This window comes from Crocodylus porosus, unplaced genomic scaffold, assembly GCF_001723895.1.
Source record: "Crocodylus porosus isolate Cpor-Errol unplaced genomic scaffold, CroPor_comp1, whole genome shotgun sequence".
Lineage (NCBI taxonomy): Eukaryota > Metazoa > Chordata > Crocodylia > Crocodylidae > Crocodylus > Crocodylus porosus.
The window spans coordinates 52966537-52988739 of NW_017728947.1; the positions used below are offsets into that span (position 1 = coordinate 52966537).

Genomic DNA, 22203 nt, shown 5'->3' on the forward strand with positions numbered 1-22203 from the left:
TTTTGGTTGTGGGGGGAGGCACGCAGATCCCTACAGTAGCAAGGCCAGAAGGCAGGGAGTGCTCCTGCATGCTTCCCAGTGTGCCACGGCATTTGTACACATACCTTTTCATCCCCCAATAAGCCAGAGATTGGACAGATCAATCGAGTCTGCTCTAGAACCTGTCCAAGCTCTGGCATATTGGGAGATGAAGATTAATCGAGTCTGCTTCACGCATGAGCTGATTTATCGAGTCTGCTCCACGCATGAGCTGATGCGCCCTGTGCTGCATCGCATGCAGTTGTATGAGAGGTGAAACGTGTCAGCATGTAGAAAATGGTGGTGGTGCGCTTTAAATTAAAACACCTCCAATGTGTCTTAGTTCAAAAGTGTGCTGCCGCACGTATAAAAATGCCCCCAGAGATTGCTGGAGGGCAGCCAAATGGGGGCCATCCTTGATTGACTATCAGGCACATGCCCCCAGACCTTGCTGTCAATGCGACCTTCCCCTATGCCCAGCCCTAGGCTTCCAGAGCACATTGCCATGGCATGCCTGACAGCCCAGTCGGTGGCAGTGTGTAGGGGGGTAGCACTCCACAGATGGAAAGATCAGGTCCCTCAGAGCAATGAGGGGCAGGAACAAAGCTTTGGCTCTGTGAGACCACAGCCCCTCTGCCCAGCTGTGGCTCCTGGCTCCACCAGCCAATAGGCAGGAGCAGGGGTGTGTGTGGGGAAGGGGGGGACGGACGGACGGACAGGGGAACAAACAGCAAGGTCTTCTAGCTTGGCTGCCAGCACGGCCCCCTCCACAGTCTTGCCCTCTGCCAGCTTCTGCTTGTCAGTGACACGGGTAGGGAATGGAGCTCCCAGCCCTGGCTCCCCCTCCCCCCCGGAGCTTAGATCTACACGGTTTGGGGGGGGGCACACAGTGGGGGCTTTCTCCCCTGCTGTGAACTGCCTGGTTTGGCTGGCCAGTGGGTCCCTCTCCACAGCCCAACCCCTGCCACCTGCTGCCTTTCAGCAGTGAGGGTGGGGGAGCCCCTACTATGTGCCCCCCCAACTATGCAGGCCTGAGCTCTGAGGGGGCTCCCTTCCCTGCTTCCTCCCTCCTCCCTTGCCCCCACATTACCTGTCCCAGCTGACAGGCTCAGGCAAGATGAAGGGCTGAGGAGCAGAGGCTTTGCTCCTTCAGCTCTGTGACAGCCTTGGGGTGGGTCTGGCCTGGTGCTCCACCAGAGGAGATGAGCACAGCACCGGTGAAACTAGCCTGCCTGCCCTGTGAGGAGGGGTGGCAGGGAGGGTTAGCAGGAGCTTGCAAAGAGCCTGGGATACTGGAAGACAGCTTCCTGAGTTGAGCTGGGAAGGGATCTGGTGAAGAAGTTCAATAGACTGGTCTAACCTAGACCAATTAAATCTATTATTACCACGTCTATCTTAGACTGGGTTCTACCATTTTTAAACCAGTCTACATACACTGAACTTCTGTTCGGTTACAGGTTTAGACTGGGTTCTGATCACTTATAGTGGTTTATGCGTAATGTCTACCCAGCCTCTGTGTGTTTGGAATTTGCAGTGTTGGCTTAAACACTCTCCAGATTAGGCTGACACTTAGACTGGCTGGTGTACTTACATCCCCAGCAATCTGTTGGAATATATTCCTGAAGTGCTTCTCGTCTTCACTCTCTTTGTCAGCAGTCACTGGAGAGGCCTGCAAAGAGACGGACATAAATTGCCCAGCTGATCTTGCAGTGTGTGGTCCATCAAGAAACAGTAGGCCATTTCACCTGGAAACTCAATGAATTCAGAATTTATCTGAATGTAACTTCAACACCCTTGTTCATCTACCAGAATACCTATTTCAGGTTCACTCCGTTAGGCACTGCTCTGGAGGGCAAGGCATCTTACAGCAAGGAAAACGGTTATGAGGCTAATGTTCACCCTTTTTGTGTCAGTGGTTTGTGAAGCTGACTAACTGTACCATCTTTCTGCCAGTTCTCTGGAAGATAACTGGCTAGTTTTATGTGTTATGCATGTACAGGGTCATCCACTCCAGTCACCAAGAGGTAGTAGCTTGTTCTTATGGTATATTTTGTAGCACAGTACCAAAATTAGTTTTATGGGTTCTAAATGAAAGATTTCCCCTTCCCCCAGCAGACTATTGCACAGTGCAAGTTTAGGCCATTATAAATTTTCTTAATGCCTAGTTGATTTAATAACCATCTTGTAGTTGCATTTGCTTAACTTCATCCTCCTCAGTTCCCCTTTGAGCAATCCTAAATAGTTAGTCTTGCTTCTTGATGTTTAGCTTGTAGTACTTTGATTTCATGTACTATGAAAGATGACTTTGGAATAGAAGATGGAAATCTCCTTTAAGGTCAAACTCATGAGTGTTTTTATGGGATAAGATCTGATCATGAGACTGTCCTTAACCTATCTATCCACCAGAAAGCTTGTAGAGAATACAGATAGGGTTCAGAAGAATTTGATGCATTTTGCATGCAGCAAACTCCCCCAACCCCGCTCTCCCCCACTCTCCACCTTTCCCCTGACACAGAATGTGCAGTGTAGTAACAGCTTCTCTCACTTTTCTTGCACATGCAAACAAGAAGTCTAAGCATTACATAGGCCAAATTATTCAAATTTATTGAAAAAGGAAATTCTACCTTTTAGCTATCGTGTATCTCATATTGAGTTTTAGTAATTATACCTGTTATCTTAAACTGAGTTTTCTTATTCTAGTTGTGTTCAGAAGAAGAATAGCTTGTTGCTTCCACAGCAGTCTGAAAATCTCATAGCAAAACAGACACACTTTTCATGCAGAAAAATCAACATCCTTGTTCTCAAAACCCCCATCTCCAGTTCCAGATCCAAGGCACTGGTATTCTGGTCCCTCTCTACTGTTATATGGGGGCTGAAATTAGAGATGTTTGGTGGATGTAAACTAAATCCCCAACATTTCTTTCTCCAATAGCTGGAGAGTGAAAAGAAATGTGGAGATTTGGTCCCACTCAGTCTTGTCCCATTCCCTACAGAATGATCTAGAAGAGAGTCTGTATTTCAGCACAGAGAATCCAACTCAGATCTAAGGGTGTGCATGCATTTTCTCAAGTTTTCTCTGTATTTCTTGGTTATTTGTTTAATAAGCCTTTCTTCCTTATACTCTGAAACCAAATCAATGCAAAGTCTATTATATTAGGAAATATGACACCACAAAGGAGAACACTTGACGGGTTCCTATCTTTGTCACTATTTAAGGGTTGGGAGGGAGGGGGGGAAAAGTCAGAAGAAAATTAAATATAAATTTTCTGTTACATTTTTATTAGCATGCTCAAAGAAATGCTATCTAGGAGTTATTTTTAGAAATAGGCCAATTTAGAACCCAAACACATTAAAAAGTACCATCTTGGGTGACCTGATTACAATACATCTAAAAGATGACATGGTTTTTGGAGTATATTTATACTGAAACTGAATATAATTAATTATAATTAAACTGAACCGTGTTTTAGTTTTGTTTCTGAATTGTAGTGGAACCTTACAAAGTCTGAGGCTGGAGCACATTAGGTTAAAACAGGTTTTCCAAAGCATTCAACCAATTTCCAGTGCACAATGCAGCTTCAAACTATTTCACATGATAACTGAAGTGGTGCAGCCCAAGCCACAAAATAGTAGTGCTGAAGTGTAAACAGCACCATAGGCATATGTATCCTACAGCTGAAGCTGGCTTAGCAACTACTGTATCTATGATTTTGACTAGCAGCATGCTAGCCTTCCTGGCCCCTGAGGAGGGGATTCCAGAGAATTATTTTATGACCCTATGCTGGAGAATCTGCTGTATAGGCTACTCAGAGGAATATTGGAGAAAAGGTTGGCTAACATGTGCCTCGAGAAAATATCACTGAATATGTTGAACAAGGAGACCCTAAGCCAGGGGCGGGCAATTATTTTGGGTAGAGGGCTGCTTACTGAGTTTCGGCAAGCCATTGAGGGCTACATGACAGGCAGCCTAGGGCAGATTAATATGAATTTTCTAAATATTTTAGAGGCCCTGTGGGCTGGAGAGAATGGCCTGCCAGGCCGCAGCCGTCCCCTGGGCTGCATTTTGCCCGCCCCTGCCCTAAGCAAACCATGCTAGCAACAGTGTTGTTTAACCTACACTAGTACTGACCACATACAAATCCTACTAGGAACAGGATGGGTCTTTTTACAATATTAGCAAGGTTTTAGCACAGTTTATTCAGGCCTACAGCAGAGATCAATGTTATTATGTGATCAAGGTACTCTTGCATTTTCAAATAAAAAGTTGATGCCACCATAGAAGAAGCTGTAACAGACTGAAGCAGAGGTAATTAAGAAAAACCTCTTGAAGCCTTGGTTGGTTTTGTGAACACTATGCAAGACAACTTTTGTTATAGGCAGACTCATCAGTAATAGATGGGATCACTGTTCTAACTGGAAAGGGGTCTTCCTGCACAGCCTCAACCGTTGTAAAAATGTAAACTTATGAAACTCTCCAACACAGACATTAAATAATTGAAGTGATATTCATTTCCCCTAAAATTACTTATATCCACCTAATTTACAGTGTCCCAAATCAAAATAAATGAATGATAAGACTTAAACAGTTATTAACTATAAAAAGCTATTCCTTCATCTCCTAATTTCCAGTGTCGTTGTCCACCCATGCACATGCCCAGCTACTTCTACATGCTAGCCAGACCAATCTCCATTTTCTCCATGCCAACTAGGATAGAAACCTCCTCATTTTTCTCATCTGTGCTCACTTTCTGATTGTCCTTTTCATCAGCAGTCAACTCCTTGTTGCTGTTTGCTCTGTCAGAAACAAAGATGATTGGCTAGAAAAAGAAGGAAGGGGGCAAAGGAAGGGAAGAGAAGAGAAGTGGAAGTTAGGAAATAGAAGAGAGCAGTGTTTGAGAAAATCCATTCTGTCACAAAGCTCCTGCCATGATGGTGCCCATTGCAGAAACGGCACCAAGTGCTATAGCAACTGGGGCTGCACAAACATTGCCCCTAAAGTTGCCATTCTCATTATGCTCACTAGAGAGACTCATGCTAGCCAGACCAAGCTCCATTTTCTCCATGCCAGCTGGGATAGAAACCTCATCATCTCTCATCTGTGCTCACTTTCTTGTGCAAATGCTCCTTGTGCAAAAATGGGTTTTAGTTTTCTCCACAGAGAAAAGTTAGTCAGGTTGCAAACAATCTCTCATTTTGAGAGCAAAAGAGAGGCCGTCCAGGTTCTTTTTTGTTAGCCACAGAAAGACAGCATTACTGTAATGCCAACAAGGGCTACCTGTGCTGCAGTAGCCAGCAGAAAATGAGCTGATAGTTGCTAGTATGGGGCCTTGACTTTGTAGAGTGCATGCATTTATCCTTTCCTTGTGTTGCTTTGTGCAGTACTTGGTTTTAAGGGGAAACATGTAAATGCTTTTTTAAAAAAATATTAAAAGCTAACCAAAGGAAAGTAAGATTCTTTTCTAGATATCAAGGACGCTAGGTCATGAATTTGTGCCTGGCAGTGGTATCAGTTGGAACCAACCTTCTTGACCTAAAAGCATCTGACACTCTGTCCTAGTAAGAAATGCAGTTTCTGCTACGTGCTTGAGGATGTTATTGTATAAATGTGAGTGTAAACAGTTATTTGGAAATAACAATCCCAACTGGAGTTTACCAACTTAATTCTCTGGTATGTTTCTACTGTGTCTTTTTGCATCCCCCTAACTGAAAAACACTGTAATCATCATATTGAGACCTAATTTCAAAGTGGATGCTATTTGTTAATTTTATTCAATTTGTAATCAGTGCTGTTATAAGGGATAGGAAGGAAACACCAGGTGCTCACTGATAAAGTGAAGTTGTGTGTGGATTATGCAGTGGGTCAAGCCAGGGGTACAAATGTGTGGAGGGAAGATGGGTACTTATCTTGGCAGGAGACAATTGTGCTGGAAAGGGGGATTAGGATGCCTATAATAGAGAGATGATTCTGGAGGTGGCACATGAAATAATGAAGCAATAGGTCTAAAACAGAGCCACAGTTCCATGAGTTGCCTCGACCACCCTCAGCTTCCACTAGAGACAATGAGATTTAGGGATGTTTATCACATTTACAGGATCAAGCCCATAAGAATGGAAAGTTTTGAAGATATTATTTTCCTTGGGTGAGACAAGTGGGCTGTTCTATAAAGCATTGATTAGCTACAATGCAGGAAGACAAGATGCTGCCAATGAGCAGCCTCTCATCCAACGCTCTCAATTGACAAGCAATTTCCAAATGCATAAGGCTCGGCTACAGACAACTCACTCTAACATCAGCAAAGAACTCAAGCTTCTGTTGTAACAGTTGCACATGCACTTTATCCTAAACAAGCCCAGCATGTTGGCTAGCTATCAAAGTAGAGACCCACCTTGACCTTCTTCTTTTTCTGTACAAAAACCAAGCCAAAAATAGGATTTAATAGGCATGTTTGTATGTTTAATCCAGATTTTACTGAGTTAGGCTATGAAACTCTGTCTTACTTTTCCCATTTATCTCTATTCCACCTTCTTTCACATCTGAGAGATCCTATGTATGTAAGCAATAGAGTCAAATATAGGAAAACAGGAAATGCTGCACCAAATCAGACCAAGAGTTCAGTTCATTCTGACTTGTTAAATTAGGAAACATCCACTGTAGCTTCAGCTCTGACCATCCCATTCTTTTCAGCAGGCAGGGTCATTGAGACTGACATACTAGAGATACTTATTTATGGATGCAGTAACTTCAGCCTGCCAATTTTGAGTCTTCATTTAATGTTACAGCAAATGAAAGGCAGGCAAAAATCAACAAAATTATATTCTGTGTGAATTGGTAAGTGTGCCCAACAACTTTTTTTTTTTTTATTATTCTGTATCAGTCCTTATCCTCTCCCTTCTGAACATACTGCAGTTAGCTTAAATGAAAGTTAACAGCATGCAGTTGTAATGCATGCTTATTAAAAACCGGAGTTATTATCTGAATACATCTGCAGAATTCAGGTCCTTGTCATACACCTAATAAAAAGGTGTGACAAACAAATGTTATTTAGACTTTGTCAAATGAGAAGTCTTTATTATGCTAAATGCCCTAGAATTCAGGTCTTGAATGCCAGTTTACTGATGGCGTCAGTTCACAAACGAAGTTTTCAATAAGGCTTTTATTGTATGATCAGTTTTGCTGCAAAATGAGGGAGATGACGAGAACAGATACAATAGTGAAACTCCCGTGCTGTTCAATGGCTAAACTTCCACCTTCAATAACAAGCTTCAAGTCCAGCATAATGTCCTAACTTATTTGGTAGTCCATCCGTATCAAAAGGGAAATTATATACAGCCAGTGATAATGTACTTGCTTCAGTGAGAGAGAACCAATTCTATTGGGAAAGTATGGTATTTGCACTTGGCCTCTTGTTACCGTTTTCCTTGGCTATGATACTCTTCCATGCATGGCAGCAGCCACTCTGTGTGTGGTTACAAATCTTAAAAAAGTGTACAAAGTAAACTGGAAGCAAAATGTACTCACCGAAGGACGATCTGCTTCAATCAGATTTTCAACTTCCCTGCAAGAGGAAGGCAAATACATCTGAGAAAAAAATAGCAAATGTGACCATATTTCTACATGGCTTGTTCCTGTGGATGATTTGAAAGAACCTGTTGATCTTTCAAAAGGGAACAAAGTTATGGCTTGAATTGTTTTTTATTTGTATAGGGCAAAAAGGTCTACTTGTTTTTGCTGTTGTAAAAATTATTTTTTACTTGTATAAGGCAGAGCTCCATGCTAACAACCTTGAGCTAGGTATCCAAATACTGTTTTTAAGAATGCCACTGCTCACACGCACTGTCCTGGATTGGAGGTTGGCAATGTCAAGAAGTTTAATTCAACTGGCTCTGAGCAAAGCAGTTGGAGATGACAGGATGACCTAGGGAGCTGAATCCATTTGAGAGGTGAGAAATGAAGAAAGGTAGAAAAGAAAATGTTTAATGCTGTGTTTTCTTGCTGTGGGGGTTGGGGACATAAATTATAACTATGACAGGCAAGGGGGTCTTTTTTTTTTTTTTTTTTTTAGTCAAATAAGCATATCTTGGGACTTACTCTGAAAGGTTTCTTTTCTCTGAGAACACCCTCAGGATGAACTCTCCTTCCTGGTGAGGCTCATATGTTGATGGGATGATGACATACTCACTGGGAGGCAGCCGGAAGCGTTCAGAGATTTCTCGCATGTTTACATACGTCTTACTCCTAGCTTTGGAGGCATTATAGAGGAAAAAATCCTTTTGTAAATGCTTCTTGTTGCCATGCATCTGTTAACAAAAGAATCAAACAGCTGTCTTCAGCAAGATGTTGTATGGTTCCTGGGCAGATCTAGCACAGGCAGCACACAACATAGACAGCAAATGCCAATGAAATCGAACAGTTTGGTTGAAATATAAAATCCAGAAAGTTGGATGGGTCAGGAGACTGGCAACAGAAATAATCTCCTCCATCTGCTGAAACACTGGTCCCTATCAACAGGAAATTTTCAGCACTTGCTAGCTGCTGGATGGCCTCTTGAAATTAATTCTTGAACACATTTATGCTGCTAAGGCAATGATATCCAAATCACAAAAGGCACGAACTGAAATTCTCAGGGGAGACTTGGGTCTAAATGAGCCTGGAGTGACCCTGTGTGACCCAACACTTTGCCCCTTCTGCAAAGGTCTGAAGTACATTTGCAGGGTACACAAGTGCCTTCCTGCTGTCCATGCCATATATGCAGTGTTTCCTCTAAGATTTAGCAGTCTGTGAGCAATCCTGGGTGGGAGTGCACGGGTATCTGTGTGCCCGCCCCTCACCCCCCTGCAGAAGCCTGTGGCTGGGTTGGGGCGAGTGGTGAGCGGCTGGACGTGAAGCTGACGATGGAGGGAGTGTTGGCAGCCCCTTGCTGTGGCACTGGGCATTCCCCCCAGGTTAGTGCCCGGGAGCCATGGCTCCCTACTAACCCCGCCGTTGGTATACCACTGTGTGGGGGGCATTAAAAAGTTATTGCGTGGCATGATTTTTTATTGTGTGCAGTCGCGCACCCACGCAGCTTAGAGGGAATGCTGCATATATACTCTGTAGAAAAAGAGAGGCTTTCATTTTCCAGAACTGTCTTATACCAGCATTAAATTCAATTTAAAGTAATACAATTTAAATAATAAAGAGAGTTCTTGTATTATTTTTGAAAATTAGATTTCCAGTAACTTTTGCTAAACTGCAAATTGAAAACATCTTCATTTCACAACCCTATTCTGCTGATAAAATGATTCCATCTCACTGCTTTACAAGATCACTGTTTAGCCTATACTTGTTTGAGTCTCCTGGTGAGATATTTTATTTTTATTTATGCTGCTAATAGAGTATACCGTCCAATAGTACAGGCACTGGGAGTAGTGATATTTCATTTCCAATATCCCTGTATGGGCCACAGTCTAGTAGGGCCTCTCTTTTGAGGTTAACAGCAGAAAAAATAACTGCTGAATGATTCTCTTCTCATTAGCAAGCACCAGGATGGCAGTATAAGAAAATATAATAGGTTTAAGGTGGAAGAGAGAGGATTTAGCAACTAAGTTAACAAAAGAAATACAGATATATTTGTGAAAAAACTATGACCACCATACACAATTAAAATAATGATACTGGATGGAGGCTATGATATAGAAGATAGTCTATACAAGCCCCAGTGTACTATGTGGCAATCTGATCCTATAGTCTAAGCAGAGTCACTTAGATTCTGTGGCACCCTGATGGAGCAAAATGGGAATTCTGCAGCAGCTTCTGATAAATTAAACATCTGTCTTTGGTATTGAATTAAACATGAAAATCAGTAAAACAGGCTCTACTATACTACATTGCCAAAGCTTATTTTCATGTTAGAATTTAGTTTACTGTACTACCTTCCGAAGATCTCCGTTTTTGGTGTGCTACTGACTTTGTGTTATTGGCAATGAATCATGCATTGCAGTCATCAAGGGAAAGCTGAAGGTTCTGCAGTACAGTAGGGTACTTTTTTGGAAGGCTGTTTGAAAAGTTAAACTAAGCACATAAACTAGCTGTTTTCTGCACAATAGTTCAACTGTAAAATACTCAACAATGACAACACTCACACCATTATCTTTACATTTCAAAGTTAATTCACCTTGGGAAGTTTGCAGTTCTGGTGGTTGGTATAATTTTGGGATCTCTGCGGGGTCTCAAAGACTGAACATCTGTTTACACTTGGTTCATGGATTTTTGGGGGGGGGGTGTTCTTTGTAATTAAAGGACTTGGGAACAAAATGTCTTTACTCAGATGAAAACTTACAGATTCCAGAAAACAGTTGTGCAGCAAGAAGTGAATTCTGCAATTTATTCTGTAGCAAATTCTATGCTACATTTTATCCTATGACTTGGCATGAATTTAGGAGGTAATAGAGAACAGAATAGAAAAGAAGAGCTGGGGAAAACATAGGCAGGGTGGGGCTGGGCCTAGAGGAGTTTTGAACTCACAACACAAGTGGGAGATACAAAACTCTCACTTGTATAGCACTAAAAACAAACCCAAGTGAGCAGCTTCCAACTGGCTTACACAGACACAAAAGTACAATATCTGAGGACTCTACATCAAGATGTCAACTCTTTCTCCACTCTCCGCATACCTCTTGTGGGACCTTGGAGAGAAACAAAGTAGGGAGACAATTAGGGATGCTGTGGCAGTTTACTTATTTATTTATAAAATGTGTTTGTGCAAGTTTCTAGGCATCTTGAAGTCAATGAAAAACCGCCCTACCCCCGCCCCGGCCAAATACATAAACATTTTAACCAACTTCAACTCTTAGTTTAAGAAAAGCTTCCCTTCAAACTCTCTTGGAGATTATAAAAATAAATCATAGTTTTGACTAAATAAACATGGCTTGGGGAGATGCCAAGCAAATCCACTTCCAGATGAAGTCAATGGGAGGAGAAGTTACAAAGCACCTTTGAAAATCAAGCTATGAACTTCTCTTTCCCTTCATCCTTTCCATGAGGGGATGAAGATAGGTCAGAGTACACAGAGGTCATAAACCAGTGTTGCTTAACACCACACCAATGCCAATGGAAAGTTTTATTTTTGACAGCTGTAAATCCCCTGACCCAAGAGCCAGTTGGGAGGCTACTGGGCAATCTGGGAAGAGAAATGTGGGGAAGCCTGGAGTGAAGTGGACCTGGAGGTTGAAAAGGGGAGCCTTTCTAGGTGAAGTGACTCAAAACAAATGAATTAAAATGGATTAAATCAATACAGAGAACTGGATTTCCCTACTCTCCTAGTTTCCAGAAGACCATCGCTTACTGCTTCCAGGAAAACTGGAAAACATTTTTAACACAAAGATACAATTCATGAACACAGGTTGAATTTTAAAATCAGCTGCCAACCATGACAGTTTTGTACTATTTGTGAAGAACAGTGTAGCACTGGAACAGTGTGCAGAGCCCTGTTAATTCTGCACTGGAATTAATTGCGAGTGAGGGTTTGAAGTGATTTTGGGGATTCCTGGGGTTAATGATTGCTTGTGAATGCAGGAATCAATGACCCAAGAGACTTTTTCATTTCTATGTTTTTAATAATGGTACCTCGTAGATGGCAAAGCCAATCGTGTAGAGGTTGGCTCCCAGTTTGCGTTCTTTCCTTCTGTTTTTCTGCATTAGTGCAACCAGGAAGCTGCAGAGAATCTCAGAATCTTCCGGATCATCGTCTTCCTCCAGAAGCTTCAAACGATACTGAGGATTGGTCCAAAAGGTGTCTGCAAAAACCCCAGTAGCCCCCAAAATGTACATATCAGTCCTTGGGTTGATATTTGTGGATTAATCATCTTTTAGTTCCTATATCTATTGTCATTTTATAGTTCTTGATGGAAAGTCAAAAATTGAATTAATCTCCTTTTTTATACACTTCTGATGCAAAAAGTTGATTTCTACAAACAGGTACAGCAGCTACCTCATGTGACTGTTCTCTAACTCCTTTATGAGGCTTGTTTTTATTTCATATCATAATACCACTGATGATATTTCTGGTATTGACTGTGCAGAATTTATTTTTCATTATAAAGCCCTTCTATGCTATACTTCGTAATATAGCTTCCCAACCTACTTGAAAGAAGATCCTTTGTCTGCATTAAGTATTAAAGGAATCCTGCAGTCACCAGTCTTTAGCAAATTTTGGTTTCATTTTAAAAAAAAAGTAATAAAATACCAAAGCCCACCAGCTGTGATATATATCCTTCTCTATTCTCTCTTGTAACCTGCTTGGCTCAGAAAATGATTGGATATATAATGCCTTATTTCCTCTGCTAGGGGAGATACAGTTTTATTAAATTGGATAGTAGAGCTGCCCTGATCCAGCTGACCTCTTCCTTCACCAATTAATTTGTAAGTCAAATAAGGAAGAAAGAATATTTAAATCTTATAAGTGTAAGATTATTTAGAGTCTTCCATTCTGATTTGCAGTCCAGACATTGTTAAACAGAAGCCAACATTGCCTTAAAAGCCCTACTGGTCTTTAATGACTTAGGACAGTAATACAGCCAACTCACAGTGATACGGTACAGTTGTTCTGCAGCAGCTGATGGCAAGAAACCAAAAAGAATATATACCCAAATGAAACCTGTAGAATGCAGATCTCTAAAATGAAGCTTCCTGGACAGACTGGACTTAACACCTGCTCTCTTACCTTAGGTTCAGAGAAACAACAAATAGTCAAGTTTTTTACATTTATCTCTCTTAAAATGGAACTTCAAGGTACCCACTGCCTTTTACTACCATTCTGTGACATTATCTCAGTATAGACTCAGAAGAGTGCCAATTATCAATTCATTAGCACTGCTGCTTGTAGGAGGCCTAGGTTTGTGCTAGGCCAAGTGCTGTTTAGTAGGTGTGTGCGAAGCAGGCCCTATTCGATTCAGATTTTGATTCAGCCTGAATCAGATACAGTGATTCAATTAATTGAGTTGAATCACTGTCCCTGATTTGATTTGGCTAAATCCAAATCTGAAGATTTGATGCCGATTAGGAGAATCAGCGATTTGGACATAGACACAGCTTTAAAAGTTTTTTTACATACCTTGAAGTAGCTGGTGCAGCTTGTGAATACTGTGATGCTGGGGCGCATGGAGCATCCCACAGGAGTGTGGTGGGGGGCCTCCACATGCTCAGCGGTGAACCCAGAAGTTGATTAGAAGTACTTCCAATCTACTTCTGGGTCTGCCGGGGAGCGTGCTGGGGGGCTCCCCTGCATTTCCCCAGCTCAGCGATTGGCCGCAGGGGGACCCTGGGTGGCCCCCCCCAGACCCAAGAGGCACCAGTCGCCAAGCTGGGGGTATGGGGGGCCCCCAGTGCGCTCCCTGGCAGACCCAGAAGTGGGCCAGAAGTGCTTCTGGGTCTGCTGCCATGCTTCTGTGGGACACTCCACACCTCCCAGCATCGCAGCATTCACAAGCCCCTGCTACTTAGAGGGATGTAGAAAAAATATTTAAAGCTGTGTCTATGTTTGAATCTCCAGATCTTTTTGAATCTCTCTGAATTGATTCAGAGGGTTGGAATGCAATTTGGAGAGATTCAAGGGTCCTCTGATTTGATTCAGATTTGGAGATTTGGCCACCAAATCAGGCCGAATCTCCTCCAAATCAAATCAGGGACTGAAGCTTCACATAGCCCTACTGTTTAGTCTGTTGCATAAGTCTGCTTAGCCCTTGAAATCTAATAAGATCAAAGTTCTTCTACAGATTTTTCTATTACTCACCTGGATAATTGCGACAACCTCCTGCTGAGCAGCCTCTCACCCAGCGCCCCTCATTGACTGAAACTGTCCAGGTTTGGAGCTTATCAGACACCAGAGTATCAGGTGTGAGGTTGCAGATTTCAAGCTTTGTGAAGTAGCTCATGAAATCCTCAAATGACATCCTGGAAACAAAATGAATGGAAAAGGTGAAAACAGAATAAATTCAAATGGCACAGGTAGGCAGATTAAAAAAAAAAATCTTGGGCTTTATTCTAAGTTCCTATTGAAAATAGATCCTGTTGAAACAGTCTGGCCCCCTCAACCTCAAGTATTCTGAGTACACCTTGTTAAGCAGAGGAATACCAGTAAACTTGCCTGTGGAAGCTTACCTCTTACCTCTTGTGTGTGTACATTATCTATAGTCTTCAGTCATCCAGTTACATACTGTTATTTCACAAAAGCCCTGTGCCATTCACTGTACAGGATGGGTTTGTTCTGTGAGGAATCAGTGCTCCATATTGAAGGAAAGTGTTTGTTAGGACCCCTGCTTTGTTAGTTGCAAAAACTGGAAGGTAGTATGGAATGAGTCAGGGCACCACAGGAAGAGAAAGGGCAGTCTCATGTTAAAGGCAATTGAATGCAGCAAGTTGAACTGTCTCTCCCACAGCATCCCCGTGTGATGGTAGACAAGTTATTTAAACCAGGCTTTTCACAGACAGTCACTATTTGTGTGTTTCTCATTTTCTGAGTGCCAGTTTGATACCTTGGGATCTGATTGGCAGAACTGTTACTATCGCAGCTGCAGTTGAAATCAACAGGAGCCACTGTGCTCTGTGTATGTGAAGTGCTATATAATAAGATTTTGGAAAAATCAGACCCTTGACATCTCACGTGCAGCATCTTAAATGAATGGATACTCTTGGTGTTTTTCTCTGTTTATCTCAACTCATTATACATGTAGGGAAATAATACCACCATTCTGAATATTAATTAATTATTGTTTGTAAAGCACCCAAACACTATAGTGATGAACACTTCAAAACAGCCCATGAGGAAATTAATACATTTATATTCAGTGCAAAGTTGCAATATTGTTTATTAAAGATATTGGAGTTTGACTTTGCCACCTCATATTATTTTAACATTTTTAAGAACCATCATGTATACTCAGTGTGTAGAGACACACATGTTTGAAACTGTTTCAGAAGAGGAATATTTCAAAAGGGCACAAGCTGTTACATTAAAATTACTGTGTGTGAACAAGCTGGGAATGGTACAAATGTAGCTAAACTGTGCTAACCTTAACTGCACTTCACCCAGTGTTAACTCTGGAGTGGTTTTGCTACATTTGTATCATTCCTGGCTTGTTCATGCACAACACTAAAATGTAACCACTGTTGCCCTTTTGAAACATTCCCCTTTTTAAACAGTTTCAGATGTACATCTGTCCATACACATTGAGGCACAGATACGGAAGAACTGCTGAAGAAAGACACAACCTCTTTAAAATGGTGTCCTTACCAGAATTCCCCGTCTTCTGCAATCTTGTGCTGCAGTCGGATTTTCTCTGATTTGTCAATTAAATTCCATTCGTCTGACCTGCAAGAGAAAAAAATGGGTATCTCATCTTTGCAACACACAAGTTGTTCAAAGAAATTGCTACACTTTTATTGCTACCTTGGTGGTATACAAAGCAAATTGTTGACACAATATGCATGTTTCACCCATGAATGGAAAAGCTTTCTTTTCACAAGCTCTGAAATCATACTATACAGTTTTCCTCTTTTTGCCCCCTGTACTTGCTGAAGTGGTTATAAAGTTTGATTCACTTCTCTTATTTTGGCTTATCACCTTCATCATAGTTGTCATATTCTTCCCTGCCCTCCCTTCAGACTTCCTCTTCTAATGTCTTTCATTTTCCTTTTCCCATTTGTAGCACTTAGACATCTGCTGAACTCTCATTGCTTTATTTGGGTCAGAGAGGAACATACTATATGTATTGAGAGAAACTCTATTTTTAGAGCCAAAGAGGTTCCTTTACATAAAACTGAATAAAAAGTCTAATTTCTTCTTTCTGGGTCTCTCTCACTTATATCCCTTTCTTTCCTGCTATTCAGTTCTTTAAAGATGACCTTACATTCCAGCTGTTAGTCTTGACTAAATTTCATGAGGAATGGATGTACAATTCAGTAAGCAGAGGAATTATTGGCTGAACTCTTAAATCATGCTTTTCTAACTCTCCCTTTCTTTAAGGCTTCTCTTCCTACTATCTTTCTATTTTTTTACAGTTCTTTCAGACCTAAATTAAGCCACCAGTTAAGCACTCAATGCAGCCTACAAAACAATAGATATTTTAAACTTCCAAGTAAAGCTGGAGCATAAATAAAGCATGTGGCTTATCTTAAGTCTTAGGACACAGTCAGAAAATGTAAAATGCATGCATGCGCAATTATGCTTTTTATTACTGCCCATAAATTCTTAGGTTTGTCTTTCACTCACTTGTCACTCCAGGGTCCGTTCCATTCCACCTGCCCCCATGGGTTCCTTAGCCGCACCAGCCTTATCTTGTCCTCTTTAAATGCTGTCTTGTTGAAGAAGAAATCACAAAGAACTGTATAAGTTACTTAACCTAGCATGGGCTTAAAAGGGAATACACCTTCTGCTGAATCATTGATGCAAATCCATGAGGAGCAGAGGTTCTCAAACTGTGGTCCATGGACTACCACTGGTCCACGAGCTCCATTCAGGTGGTCTGCAGAAAGGTTACGGAGCAATCGAGAATATCTATACTTGTAAGGTAAGACTACTCATATTAAAATATGAGTTGTGTGCTTTGATTTGTACAACAACAAAAAGTTTAAGTGGTCGACTGAGACCCTCAGCATTTTTCAAGTGGTCTGCAGAAAAAAAGTTTGAGAACCACTGCCCTGGAGGTCTTCTACCCAGCCTGACCTTGATTAGTCTGAGAGATCTGATGGATCCCCAGCATGAGTTGATTTGGATGCAAGTGTATTGCTGTTCTCTTTGAACCAAAATATCCCTTAGTTGATCTTGCTGTCTATATATCTCCCTCACACAGAGCCAAGACTTTTATGGGTTTTCTTTTCAAGAAAGCTTTTACTTGTTTAATAGTTATTTTGCCCACAAGCCACCTTATTTTCTCCCTGTCTTGATGGCAGTATGTGATGCTCACTTCTCTTAAATCACCATTATTATCTATAGGAAAGGATCTTGACTTACTTCTTCCACTGCTGTAACTGAATAGGCATGACCTTGGACCAGTCCAGAAGCCAGACGTGTTTCATACTGCATTGGCACTATGGTCTATAAAACATTTAATAAAAATAAGAGGCATTTCAGGCACAGGCATAGCAAAGAACCATGGAGATTAAGGCAGCCAATGTCCTTATTTTGTATTACGTTAGGTTGTTAGACCACTTGGAAGGTGGAAAAAATGGTAACTTCTTACTATTTAATTGGAAGAAGTTAAGAACTAGAAGGGACTTATACATCACAGAATTCATTTATCTGCAAGGTTAGCTTATGGTCTCTCCCTGAGAGGCTGTACCAGATACAGAATAACTTAACAGGACTTGGTAGTTTCTCCATCGTAAGAAGTTTTCAAATAAATACTGGAAGTTTTTCTTTAAAAGTGTGTTATAACTCCACCACAAGATTTTGACTTCTTGCCTGAACTCCTGGGCAGAATTTTTTGGTCAGTGTTATATAGGAGGGCAGGCAAAAGAATTGAAATGGTCTTTTCTGGCCTTAAAATCTATGTGCATTTGTGGGAAGCTGGGATTACTTGGTGACAGCCAACATATTAATGAGAAGCAAATAATTTAGAAAAGACAAAGAGAAACTGATGAAGCAAGGAGAACTAGATCTTAATACAGATTCTTGCTAGGCTTTATTGAATTACATTTTATAAGGTACATTGTGGAGTCTTTTACAATCAAATGCTGCAGAAAGCTGGGCTCATGGGAATATTTGCCTGGGATCTTAGGGCAAATGGGAAGAACAAAATGGTTGTAAAGCTGTATATAGAGGAGGAAATTTATGCAAAGCGCTGTATGTCTTCAACAAGCAGCCCTATCATTCTCCTCTTACTATACTGCATAAGGTGCATATGTTTCCATATATAATTCCAGTAGGAAAGTTAATATAGATAGAGACTGGACCATAGTTTCTTCAGAGCTTTTTCTCCCCTTTAGCCTAAGTTTTATGTTTGTGAAAGTAGCAGGCTAACCAGGATAGAGAGAAACGTAAGAGTTAAGGATAACGCAAGCTGTCTCCTTTTCTCATTTTTTTTTCAGTGCATCCCAGTCTCCACCTAACAGACAAGTGTAACAAGGTACAGCAATTTAGATTGCATGCCCTATTCCCAGAAATAAGTGGCTAGAGTATCCAACCCTTTTAAAGTATACTAATAATTCCCAAAGCTCAATATCTGATCAGGTAGAGGGAGCCTGCCTGGAAACTCTTACCTTCATCACTGAGATTACTGAATATGTATCTCAATGCATAGTCATACAAAGAATCTTATACATAAACACAGTAGTGTGTTAAGGAGGAATTCAAACCAAACATTAGATTTGAACATTTCACAGTCGTTGGTCAAGTTCAGATTCTCATCTGCATGTTGTGGGTCTGGGAAAATTCTAGTCCAGATATACTTTCTGATAGTGTCACAAAGATGTATACTCCAAAAGGTATCAATCAGAAAGGGGAGGGCTGCTTACTGAGTTTTGGCAAGCTGTTGAGGGCTGCATAGGTAGCGACACCCCCTGACAGGTGTCATGCCCCCTGGTCACCATTTTGGGACCAGAAGTCTCACCCCCTTAACCTCTGATCTTTGCAACCAGAAGTCCCTCCCCTTGCCCCTGGAAGTACTCCTTTGGGGAAAAGGGTTTGCCATCTTAGGGGAGAAAAAAACCAACAAATTATATACTAAAAATCAAACACCCACAATAATATATTTTAATTGAATTTTAAAAATACATTTTTGATCTGATTTGTGTGTGTTTGTACTGTATATGTAGAAGTGATTGCATAAAAGCTCAAAATGCAGTCGTACTTGTACATTGTGTGGTGTGCATGGGAAATGCCCTGGGCAGAGGATGGGAAGGTGGCTCTGCTGCTTGCTCCCAGGAAAGGCAGCAGAGCACCTTCTTCCCAGGCAGCCCCAGCTGGGTCCCCCTGGGCCACCGCCTGCAGAGCCCCTTCCCCTGCAGGGTCCCCTGGTGCCCCAACCCCATCCAATCCTCACATGCCTACTCCCCCCATACAAATTAAATTTAAACATGTAAATTAAATTTAAACCTGTAACTTATACAATTTGAAGGTCTGCAATATAAAAAGGTTGGAAACCCCTGCCATAGACCCCTGCTAGCCCACACCCCATGCTCTTAGCATCCCACTGTGGGCCCCACAGGCACCAGTCTCCTGCATGCCTGCTCACTTCCACTGACAGGTGTGGCTGGGAATGAGTGGACATGTGGCAGGGCCTAGAGCGGGCAGCAGGAGTCCAGGGTCCCAGCTGGCTGTGGCTCTGTGGAGTCGGGCCAGCTCCCCCACCTCTGCTGGAGTAGTGCAACCTGGCTCCATAGACTCCTGCCAGCCCATGCCCTGTGCTCCTACCACCCCGCTATGGGCCCCACCAGTGCTGGCCCCTGGAAACCTGCATGGGCCCCATGATCCTGCACACCCACTCACTTCAACTCCCCCTGCCCCTGCCATCATTTTCCCCACCTTCCTCCCACACATCTGCAGCACCACATACCACACATTCAGCTGTTCTCTCCATTGCAAGGTAGCAGCATGGGGAAAGGGGAGTGGGGGTTGACCCTGGGATATTCAGGGGTCAAAAAAATTCATGCCAAAAAAATGTGGAGTGATACACACAGGGGCAGCAAGTGCTCAAAATCGGAGCCTGCCTGGCTGGAGCCATGTTCCAGCTACCAGCCAGGCTCTGAGCAGCAGGATCGCTACTGCTGCCACCCCAGGAAGCCCCCAAGGTCCCAGATAATGCTGCAGCCCAGTGCTGGCCCCAGCCTTCCCTACTGCATCCAGGGTAACCTGCCACATGCCAGAGGGCACGTGGCATAGGTGTTCCCTGGGGAAAACTAGCAGCAGCACAAGGTGTGCCACTGCTTCTTGTCCCTGGGCAAACAAATGTCCAAGCTCATGTGGACATGGCCTGTGTGTCTCCAGGTTTGAAACTGGAGCATGACAGAAGACCTCATTGTGTTCTGCCCCTTCACAAAGCCTAGGCTTTTCACACTAATTTGGAGGGATAGCTGAAAGCTGTCACTTTTTTTTAATTGGTTAGTAAGAATCAATGCATGAATTAAAACATTAAAAAGCATTAATAGTGAATCACAAAATGTACTTTTTAATTTATTTTTTACCACTTCAGTTTAGTTAATTGGTTTATGGCAACATCTTCTATTGCACTAGTATATTTTCTATGGTATATAAGGGAGTCATATTAACATAAGTGGTACTCAAATTTTTGCTGAGGTGCCAGAATGGCAGTTTTTCTATGTGAAGTAAGAAGTAGCTAATGCATGTGTATTCTAAACACGAGACCTGGTACTATACCCTATAATTCTCTTAACTTTATATGTTCCTGTGCTATTATGTTGTCTGGATTAAAGTGCCTTATATATGTAATTCCTATTGATTTACTTGCATTACTTACTTAATTTTTGCATTCCCATTTCCTGAGAACAAATTAGAGAGGCTGTGCTCTCAACAATTTCTGCCCAACTGACTATCAAGAGTGTGATGCTAAAGAGGTTAAGTTCATCTTCTATCTCCTGAGAGAGACTTTGCTGAGGTATAAATATGCTTGTTGTCCTGGTAATTAGAAACCCAGGAACCTGACATGCTTTTAGTTCCAAAGTTGAGGATATCCATTTACTAGAAATAGAAAAAACTGGAAGCAAGATTATAGCATATATAGTTTACAGTGGATACAGGTTATTGCTGGAAATAAAACTAAAGCTCAAGTGAACAAACTTATAAATAGAAAATTAAATTGGAAATGTTTGCCCTCTAATCCACCCATTGGTTACTAAAAGATTACTGCATGACCTTGTTAAAAACCATGCTGTGCCTGTTTGATAACAGATCTGAAGAGGAAAGATGGGTAGAGGTGGAAATGGAGAGTTAGTCATGTTACGCAGGCAGATTCTCAGGCACCATAGTGATAAGCCACAAACCTACATAAAACAGAATGAACCTAAGTCTTTTCCATTATTTCCTTCTATCCCTTTTTCTTCTTTCTTCTTTTCCTTTGTTTTAATTTTCTTCTCCTCTAACAACCTCTCCCTTTCCTTTTCATGTCTCCTCCTCTACGCTTCTCCCCTCACCCTTCCTCTTGTAAAGTTTTAACTTGTCATACTGCTCCTGCCACTAGTGCACTGCTCCTCATCTCTGCTGAACTGACTCTTCTGCAGACAGCACTTCTTGCCTACTGTCTAGCCAGTATTGTGACTTTCGGTGGTGCTGGCTTAGTGGTGTAGCAGCAGCTAGCAAGCTAGATCAAGCAAAATAAATAAGGCTAGGGACAGACATTCAAAAAGCCTGAGCCTGAATTGATCCAATTTTTGCAGGTTAGTCTAACTTGGCTAGGTTAAATCACTTTGTAACTACACAGATATCCCAGAAGCTGGGGGGTGCTAGAGCAGCCCTCCTTTCCCTTGCACAGTACTGAGATGAGGGAGACCATGGCCAGGCCGCTACAGGATGCTCTGATTAGCCCAGCAGGGAATTGATAACAGTGTTTATCACCCCATTAAGAAAACAATAGAGGGGCATTACCAGCTACCTGTTGATTCTACCTGTTGATTCAGCATGGACCATAGCTAGCATGTGGTCTGCTAGCTAATACACAGACATCTCCTCAGCAAGGCTTGGTGGGGGCAGGGGATGGGGGGGATCTGGGATTCCTGCTTAGCAGGGAGTGGTGAGGGGGAGGGGAGGAGCAAACAGCTCTTCTTAAACAGCTTTTCCAAGGAAGGACATTAACCTGTTGATTAGCTCCAAAAAGCCTGTCTGCCTCTGTCATTTCCCACAGCACAGACTGTAGTCAGCATTTGATCTGCTAGCTAATACTGAGGTGTCTGCATAAGGCAGAAGGGGGTTGGGAATAATCCCTGCTTAGCAGGGAGAACACAGGCAGATGGTGCTGTGCCTGCAAATCTCTGCTGAGCTACAGCCATGGAGCAGAGGGGAGGGGCTAGCCCTGCTGTGGAACACAGAGCCCTGCCCAACCCAGAGAGCATTCTGGGATGCCGGGGGGAGTCTGGTTTATCTTAAACCAGCAAGAGGTCTGGGACAGACATTGCATAAACCAGTTTGAGCCAAATCAGTTAAGTCTGATACTACATTCAACCAGGTTTATCTCAAATTGGTTTCAGCCATTTTCAAA

General features: G+C 42.2%; 1 protein-coding gene across 3 annotated transcripts in view; it reads right to left on the minus strand.

Moving 5' to 3' along the window:
• The window catches only part of CAPN3 (calpain 3), a 69087-nt gene that overhangs the window by 16194 nt on the left and 30690 nt on the right, over window positions 1-22203 (minus strand). The window contains exons 7-17 of one of the 3 annotated variants that reach the window (XM_019551866.1): window positions 17007-17090; window positions 16266-16351; window positions 15288-15365; window positions 13788-13948; window positions 11624-11793; window positions 10672-10683; window positions 8108-8316; window positions 7538-7574; window positions 6405-6422; window positions 4764-4835; window positions 1610-1687 (exon numbers count right to left, since the gene is read on the minus strand). In XM_019551866.1, the coding sequence (XP_019407411.1) occupies window positions 1610-1687; window positions 4764-4835; window positions 6405-6422; window positions 7538-7574; window positions 8108-8316; window positions 10672-10683; window positions 11624-11793; window positions 13788-13948; window positions 15288-15365; window positions 16266-16351; window positions 17007-17090 (1005 nt within the window). The remainder of the gene's footprint in view (window positions 1-1609; window positions 1688-4763; window positions 4836-6404; window positions 6423-7537; window positions 7575-8107; window positions 8317-10671; window positions 10684-11623; window positions 11794-13787; window positions 13949-15287; window positions 15366-16265; window positions 16352-17006; window positions 17091-22203) is intronic. The other 2 variants (XM_019551867.1, XM_019551868.1) reach the window with 2 other exon arrangements.